Source organism: Vigna unguiculata, chromosome 7 (genome assembly GCF_004118075.2).
Source record: "Vigna unguiculata cultivar IT97K-499-35 chromosome 7, ASM411807v1, whole genome shotgun sequence".
Lineage (NCBI taxonomy): Eukaryota > Viridiplantae > Streptophyta > Magnoliopsida > Fabales > Fabaceae > Vigna > Vigna unguiculata.
This window is the reverse complement of record NC_040285.1, coordinates 39,804,640-39,813,704: the sequence shown is the minus strand read 5'-3', so window position 1 is coordinate 39,813,704 and position 9,065 is coordinate 39,804,640. Positions and strand designations below refer to the sequence as shown.

General features: G+C 32.7%; 1 protein-coding gene, 1 long non-coding RNA gene and 1 other non-coding gene across 3 annotated transcripts; 2 read left to right on the top strand and 1 right to left on the bottom strand.

Moving 5' to 3' along the window:
• The first annotated feature begins 124 nt into the window (after positions 1 to 124).
• LOC114191771 lies at positions 125 to 1,976 on the top strand. Its single transcript, XR_003606009.1, has 2 exons — positions 125 to 215; positions 1,544 to 1,976. It is a non-coding gene; the product is annotated as an uncharacterized LOC114191771 (long non-coding RNA).
• TRNAR-CCG lies at positions 506 to 578 on the top strand. Its single transcript has one exon. It is a non-coding gene; the product is annotated as a tRNA-Arg (tRNA).
• Positions 1,977 to 3,719: 1,743 nt separating the features above from the next.
• LOC114191770 (CASP-like protein 4C2) lies at positions 3,720 to 4,966 on the bottom strand. Its single transcript, XM_028081151.1, has 3 exons — positions 4,491 to 4,966; positions 4,243 to 4,378; positions 3,720 to 4,136 (listed from the first exon to the last, which is right to left on the bottom strand). The coding sequence occupies exons 1-3, from the start codon at positions 4,715 to 4,717 to the stop codon at positions 3,915 to 3,917; spliced, it is 585 nt and encodes a 194-aa protein (XP_027936952.1). The 5' UTR covers positions 4,718 to 4,966; the 3' UTR covers positions 3,720 to 3,914.
• Positions 4,967 to 9,065: the final 4,099 nt, after the last annotated feature.

Below are 9,065 nucleotides of genomic sequence, written 5' to 3'. Positions count from 1 at the left end.
TGTATATATGAACACGTGCTGAATGACACGTGGGCTTGAGAAAAGAATTAACCGCGTGTTGATGTGGGCCGCATGGTTAAGTATTAGTTTGATTAAGATTGCAATTAGTCTTGTTAGGCCCACGCATGCCATAGTGAGTTTTAAAATAAAACTAGAAGAGGATCAAACGGTTGGTTGGTTTCATCGTGGGAGAAAACTCACAGGAGAACTACCAGGTAACCTAATTTCTCTTCCTCTCGCTCGCGCTACCAGTGCTAGATTTCCGATTCCATCAATTTATAAATTTATGTGCATTTAATAGCTATATGTTGATCTTCATTCTCTTTCGTCTTCGCCATTTTAGTTTCATATGCCATTTTGTTTTTCTTTATTTTTTTAATTTCCTTAGAATAATAGATTCATACGACGGATTTCCTTTCCCTTTCACTTGGTAGATCTGCATCACTATGTTCATCTGAATGTCGGGGCTGTTCTTGAACTTTTTATTTGGTATCTTTCTTGTAACGGTCGCATAGCGGAGTGGATATCGCGTTAGACTCCGGATCTAAAGGTCGTGGGTTCGAATCCCACTGCGATCGCTTTTTCTTTTTTCAACAACAATGATTTTCGATAGAAATTTTAAAGTCTGTTTTTGATAATTCTGAAGTAATTCGCCTTTTTTTTTTTTGGAATTGCTTGGTTTGGTTATGAAGCACACACTTTTTTCGCGTAAATAGTGTTTCTTGCTTCTGTCAAATTGAAGTAATAGAATCAATTGATCAATAATCTAATTGGAATCGATCGATCTAAAAGCCTGTTGAATTATTAGAGCAAATGTTGCTTTTGTAAGCCGTCTTATATGATATGGGAATTTTACTTGGCTGATTTATGAATCTCCTATGTATGGCTATATTTATTTCTTAATTGTGAAATGATTCAAGTGGTAAGGGTTGAAAGACTACAAAAGGAGGACCAAGGCTTGCATTTTTGAGTAACATGTGAGGAATTTTTTTGTTGCCGAAATAGTAGGTGACTCCGTGTTACTTATACAGTTTTGGATGGTGCAAGAGAAGAGTATAGTGAATTCTGAATGTAAACCTTCTTGTTTTCGTGCTCCACTTGGATGACGTGACCCTTAAATAATTAAATTTGTGGTTTATTGGTATTAGTTAGGACTTCATGTTATGAAATCATTTGGATAAAACTTAGATATAGTTCCTTAAATGCTTTTGGTTCTTGTCTCCCATAAATTGGAGTTTCCCCTCAAATAAAGGTTTGCATTAATGATAAACTGTATCTGACTTTTGTAAAATCAGAAGATCTTGTGAAAAAGCAGCTTGTTGAACTATTTTTCTATATTAAGTTGAATCAAGCATGTTAAACTAAGTTGTAGGATTTTACGGCTAGTTGATGTCTTCAATTATCATTAATGTGCTTGCTGGCATATATAATAAAATCTACAGATTATGAAGTTTGGTTTATAGTTAGCTAAAGTAATAGATGTGATGCTCCTTTATGTCCACCCTCTGCCTATCTTATAGAGCTTGCATGTCTTTTTATTAAGTTACTCTTTCCAGGAGGTCATCAGCTGCAAGGTTACAAAAGGATGACTCGAAATATCTTGAAATAGCGATCATTCTTATCGAATATTTGATGACCGTTGCTTAGTTTTCCTTGGGCATTGCCATACGTCAGTGAATCTGAAAAGTTTTGGCAATTTGGGGTGTCAGTGTATGGATGCATAATAGTGAGTGTTTTTGTCCTTTTAGGTTGAGTGATGATCTGTGATAGATAATAGTGGTGGGCATGCTTTATTAGTTAGGTGTTTACTGATAATGTTGGAAGATGAGCAGAGTTCTAGACTGAGGTCCAACTTGAATGCTTGAATTGAAGAGTAGGATATTAGCAATCAAGCTTAATTAGATAATTTATTTACGCTCCTTCAGTTGTAAATTTTGGAGCTGTGCTTTTGCGGTTTAAGGTGCTTACTAAAAACATAGTCTTGCTTTGGATATCATTGCGAACTTTTAAGGGAAAAATGGGGTCGCTCATGGCATGGATATATTTGGATGTCATTGTTATAATTGTTGTTTTGGCGTTTAGCCACCACTAAAACGTAGTTTGACATTTAGTAGCTCAATTTTAAAGTTTGTAGCCGAAAAATCTTAAGCTATCTGATAGAGAGCGTGCTTGCCTTCAATTTATAAAACTAATTCTTATCACTATGATTATATTCTAATTTAAAATTTGTTGGCGAGATCAACACACTTAGCAGTTTAAAATTAGTTTTATTAAATTTATTTTAATCCAATTTTAAAATAATTGGAGTTTAATTCTGTTTCGATCTCTTCCTCGCTTTAAATATTTATTTAATACACGAACGAACTTCAATCTTTTTTTAATTTATTTAATTTTACTTTGCTCTTTTAATGATACGTTTGTTTCTTGTTGCAAATGCAATGAAAAATTGGATTTACTTTTTATTCCTTTTACATTTTGGTGAAAAATATTAATAATTTTGACTATCTAACTAAATTATTATAAATATTAATAATAAGATTTTATTTGAACTGCTTTTGTAATTCAAATGTGTGTCCAAATGAATTTTGGCAATCGTTCCAGTCTGGAACCTGTGTACGGTTAAATGAAATAGATTTTAGAAATGAATAAAACTGGCCTTATATGATAGTTGAAATGGAAGGGGTTTGAATTTTTCTGATTCTGGGTTGATTTCATTGTAGTAAGAAAAAATAACATGTAAGAAGTTTCGTTTTAATGTCTTCTTGTATTTCAAAGAGTGTGGGGATATTTTGGAAATAAAATATAACTTCAGTGTCGTCTATAAGCATCTTAATGTACGACCACTAATAGGTAAGTGGGAGAATGTGATGCAATCTTTTATTAACATCCAGATATTTTTTTCATAACTCTGATATTGGTATTAATCATTTATTGTCATAAATAATGATTAATATTATGGAAATTTTCGAGTTAACAAAATGTGGTTAATCTCTTCGGACAATGTTTCATTCATCAAAAGTACACAAAACTTAAGCACCTTCTTACAACGGCTTTTATTCTATGTTAAAGATGACATGCTTGGGAATTTAAATCCTTAATAACTAGTCAATAAATATAAGTTGCAATTAATTATGTCAAGTTGGTCGAACTTTCTCTAAATAAATATAAGGTAAAATGTTAGAAACTTATATTCTTTTTTTTTTTTTTACTCTTCATCCTTTATTTAATTTTTGTTTGACGTGAGTAGAGTAAACTATTGATTCTTTTTCTTTTATTTATTAATTTTTTTAAAATAAAAATAATAATATATTAATTAATAATTCACACTAAAATATGTCAAGAAATAAATAATATAAAAAAAATAAGAGTTATCGTTGACTTAAAATGTTTTATTTTAACCTAAAATCAGGTTTGTCCATTTTATTATCATACTTTATATATATATATATATATATATATATATATATATATATATATATATATATATATATATATATAAATAAAAAGAGAAAGTGAGTGTGGAATTTATCGGATACAATTTTAAAAATAAGAAACTCATGACCAGAGTAGAAAATTTGAGACTCTATAAATAAAAAAATAATTTATTAAGCTATTCCATATTTAAAATAAAGAAAAGTGCTATTGATATTTGTTAAAAATAATGAAGTTACTTTAAAAGCAATGGAGATAATTAACACATAAAATGGAACAGAAGCTGATGTAAGAAAAAATTTGCTTTGTACACTCCCAGCAATACAGTCTCTTGTATTTTAATTACTTATAACAAAAAAATTTAATACAATGGGAGAGAGGACATTTCTTTGTTTTTGAAGAACAGTAAAAAGAGAACAGGCCCCACCAAAAATATTCGTCTATGGCTGGCTCCTCTGTGTCGTTCCCACGCAGAACCAACCTCAGAGATGGAAACGGGAACCGTTGATTATGAAACAGACGACGCGGAAGCCCGTTAGGAGCGAGGTCAACCCTAAGAACACAAACGCCGCGTATCCCAACGCTATGGTTATGTCCATTTGCACGCAGAATGCATTGCTCGCCCTACACGTGTCCATCTCCTTCAGCGTCCTCGCCATGGTCGTCCCCGCCGCGTTCGCCGATAACAGCAGGTACGCGAACACCTGCACCGCCACCACATCACATCACTCCTTCACACACACAATTCAGAGTGAAAGAATTAACAAGAGAGAGAGTATGGAATTTGTCGAATCTTATTTTGATTATGACCTGGTCATGTCCGAAGTCGAACCATATTTGCAACACTTCGGGGAACAGCGTTACGCCTCGTGAAATTTCCCACACCGACGCGCCCATTTCGAACACGGAGTATACCGCCACTATCGCATTCGCCGCAAGAACGAACCTGAACGGATTTCGGTAACTTAATCTTCAATTTCGACACGAATTTTAAAATAAACGGATAGAATATATAAATTAGGCCTGAAATAGAAAGAAATTAGTCATAATAAGAGTACCTGAAGGTGTCGTAGTGGTACCAGTGAGGTGTATCGGAGCCACGAGTGTTGGTGAGCACGAAGACGGAGGAGGCAAGGGAGAAGGAGAAGGAGACTAGGCGGAAAACGAGGATGAGGGAGTTGAAACGGCGTAGTTTGTGCTCCGCCACCGTGGACTGGAAGCGAGGGTTGTGCGACGGCGAAGAACTGTTATCACCGCCGTTGCGAAGCGGTTGAGGGGATCGCATGCTTCGATTACTAAGCTTCGAACTCTATTTCCTTGTTTCGATTTTCATCACGCTTATTATGGCGAAGGAGTCACGGGAGAGAGCGAGAGTTTCATGAATCCAGAGAGAGAAGGATGTGTGCAGTGTGGAGTGTGAGTGTTGGTTTAACTTTTAATTTATTGGTCTGAAGAGAAACTGCGTGGAATGTGTTCGATAAAAGTTGTCCGAGACAGAAAGCGTGCTAACAGCAGGCATGGCCGTGACAAGGTGTGGTCGCTCCTAATCTCCTGTCCTTTCATTTTCTTCTTCTTCCATCTTTTCTTTCTTTCCTCTTTTTCCCTTTCAATTACTTAAATTAAAGAACATCTTTTTTATGATTATAATTAATAGTTATAGTCCTGTGTTGATTTTTTTGTTATCTCTCTCTTAGGAACCCAAGACTGCTTGATGGATAGAAAATGTTTCACAATTACAACCATACTAGTTTTCGTTTTTTCTTTTCTTTGGTTGTTTTTCCAAAGTTATGTCACACCACACTGTGAAATGCTGATGCTTATTACCTCTTCCTCCTGTTGGCATCCTTATCTTCTCGTAAAGAATCATTATTGTGTCTATGCACATTTCAGTGGGGCTGCTAATACGAATAATCAATAGGGATTGGCTACTTCTTCCAATTGTTTGACAAAACCCAAAACCAGTTTTCGTCCTCCTAACTAGTTTGAATAATATTTTTAAAGGTATGAAGCACACATTTCATTCTTTTTAATTTTGTAAACTTGTTGAATATGGAAGTTATCAACAGATTTTTCATGTTTCTATCATCCAAGAGGTGACAGCCTGTCCTAGTTCTTATTTATCACCATTGTTTTTCTGATTTCTCATTGTGTGAGTGTGTGTATTATTTTGATTTTCTGTCCCATTCTCATTGACTCTAATTGGTATCCAGGCGTCATTTTCTATTCCGAACAAAACAATCTGCTTTGACTTTTCTTAGTATGTCAACAAATAGAAGTATGCATTTATAAGTTGTGTCTTGTGGGACCATTTTCAAATGTTCCTTTCATGTGCTGTGGCTATATTCCTTGAGACTTTTGAGGACTTACCCCTGTATTACCTTATTCAAAATGTGACTTTTGAGGACTTACCCATATATTAACCTTATTGAACATTTTACGTTGGTTAGGTGGTCCACTGTATCAAATGGTTTATGGTGGATGTATTTTAATAACCACAACATTTGTGTTTGAATCAGTTTTTTTCTTCTCCTCTTGTTTGCAGTTTCATGTAATCAATCCTCCTCATCTGTTCAACCTATAGGTATATCATTCTTTCTACCATGTTTCATCATTTTTTGTTTATTGATTTTTCTCATGTTACGAAGGTTATTAACATTGCTGAAGTTTCTTCTTTGGGGAGTTGCGGTGACTCTTTCTCCTTACAAGGAGATTTTATAACCAGGTTTGGTCTATTTAATGTTTGTGCTTTTGCACTAAAATATATTTCACTAATGATACAAAATTATATGCATTATAATTTTGAAACTTTAAAAGAATATTACTTTAATTATATTTGATAAATGTTTTATTGTACTTTTAAGAGTAAAAATAGCTTAGGATAAACAAATCATAATCAATTGAGTAAAGATGATTTTCCATTTATAGTCACATGTATACTATTTAAACCTTTGATCACCAGTATGTGTTATTAAAAGAAAAGACATGTGAGTATGTAATAGAAATTAATACAACTTTTATGTATTCATACATACTTACTCTAAACGTTCCCTTTACAGGTAACATTTAAACAAATTCTTGGATGTTATTATATGTACTCTGAATTTTCAGCAAGGCTAAGGACCCGCCATGTGGGCCTGGCTGGTGAATGATTAACTCAAAGGCTCCACCAATATATTATTAGTTGATAAATCACACTTCATTCCAAGATGGCAATTCTTAACACAACTTGGTTAAAACACAGGGAAAAGAAGAAGATGACAGTTTTTTTCAATTCTATTTTTCAAATATTGATTTTGTGGGGGGGAGTAAGATGTAGAAGGGTCCTATAGAGAGAGAGGGTAAAAAAAATGCAATAAATAAGTGAAGGATTAATTTCCTTTTGATGGTGTAAATATTAATTAATTATAGTCATTTTAAGTATTTTTTTTAGTAGTAACCGTAAAAGATATTTTCTACTTACACATAAAAATCTTTAATTATAAATCTTATACTAGGAATTATATTTAAATTTTAATTAGCTTTAAGTAAAATCTTGATTTGGAATAAAAAATGTTATCAGGATAAGACATTTCACTAAAAATCATTAATTACGTCTTGTATGAGATCAGTGATTGAGAAAGCTAACCATTCATGCCAATAAAGTGATAAAACTGAAGTAAAAAGTAGCGAAAAAGTTAAAGTAAAAAAAAAAAAAAGTTGAAGATGCTTCTGAAATATTATAGAATAATGGGAATGGTGCAGAGGCAAAAGTAAGTAAGAAGGATGAGATAGCTTTACCCCTCCGCTAACCGCTGCACTTGTTGTGCACACGACACGCGGTCGGTCATTATTTATAAACCAAACGGAACCAAAACCACCGCACCACACCGCCAATTTATACTTAAACGCCTTAGTCAATCTATCAATTCATTAATTATGATAAACCTCAGCTTAAGGAAGATCATATCTATCACTCTCCATTCAAACACAGATTTAGTCGGTCCGTTATTCCAATCTCTATTATTTTAAATTAAACATTAGCATTATAAGAATTTAATTGAGAAAATTAAATCAATAATTTAAAAATAAATTTTAAATTTAACTTAATTTTATAAATCAAATCGAATTAGATCATAAGATATGAGATTTGTATTTACTTATACAATATTTATACAATATAATATATATAATAGAAAAATATATTCTTTATATCGAAAACATATATATATCTCAAAAGTAAAATTAGGTATCATTAATGGTCTCATAACGAATTAAATATTAGATATATATCATTAACTTTGTTAAAATATACTTCGACCTATAATTGTGATATCCTATAATTACGATATTATGTTAAGATTAAACTCTGAACTTAATTAAATTTTACAAAATCAACTTATAAAATAAAATTTATATTCAGGTATTATAAATTTATCTTGAGTGAATATAAGATTTCCAACGTAAATCAAGCATCAAGAATTTAACTTATAATGTCTCGTTCAATAATCTATTATTATTTTCTCTATGAATTTGAAGCCGATAATTATAATAAAGTTGAAGAATATTTTCCTCCTTACATGTTTAAACATGGGACGACTTTGTATTGTGCTATAAAATAAGCAGCCCAAAACCTATGATGCACAAAAACATGACCAGAGTTGTAGCTGACCCATTTAATAAAAAAATGGCAGCCTCCAAAGTCAGAAGTAATAGGAAGAAGTCATTCTTATAAAACAAGAATCTAGGTTTAGGATTTGTATTATTTTATTCAGAGGTCGGTGTCAACATAGATAAGTCATACCCCTTCTCTTACAAGCCTATGTTATATATATACACACACCCCTTCTGTTCAGCATCATTGTCACTGATAACAACAGATATCTGCACACCAGAATCATTAGAAAAAGGGTTTCTTTTGGGGTATTGGATTAATTACAAGATGAATTGTTTTATGGTTTGTCAATCTCGTTTGTGGGTAGTGACCATTGTGTTCTACACATGCGTTTTGATCCCACTGATGCAACTCAAGAGAAGCATTATGGTGTTGTTCTCTTGTGAGACCAAATGTGTGGCCAAAGACATGGAGTTCCCAGAAACTCCTTCCCTACCTGTGGCAAGGTACCAAGATTTAAATTGCCATAACTGTGACGCAGAGAGAGAAGAAATTTGCTCCATTTGCTTGGTGGAATATGAAGGAGAAGATGCAGTAAGCAAATTGGGAATGTGTGGCCATGTTTTTCATCTCAATTGCATTGAGCAATGGATACTTCGCAATCAATTCTCTTGTCCACTTTGTAGATCTTTTTTATTTTCTCGTATACATGCCCAGAATTAGGTTCATGTCTGTGTTTTTGTAATTGAATTTTGTTAGATGAGAGTTGAAAGTGATGTTGCAGCATTTTGTCAGAAAACATAATTGAAACGTGTTTAGGTTAATTTAGTCATGTAATTTTTTTATTGAGGTAAAAGTAATCCTTGAGGTTGTTCCTGTTCCTGTTCTGTTACTTAGCAGTTTTTTATTTAAATTAAATTTAAATTAGTAACACGCGCTTTCCTTTTAATAATAAGTTTCCTTAATAAAAATTATTTTCTCAAAAATATATATTCTTTTCTTCCAAAGGAAAAAGTGAAAAAAATTAAGTAATAAATTAAAG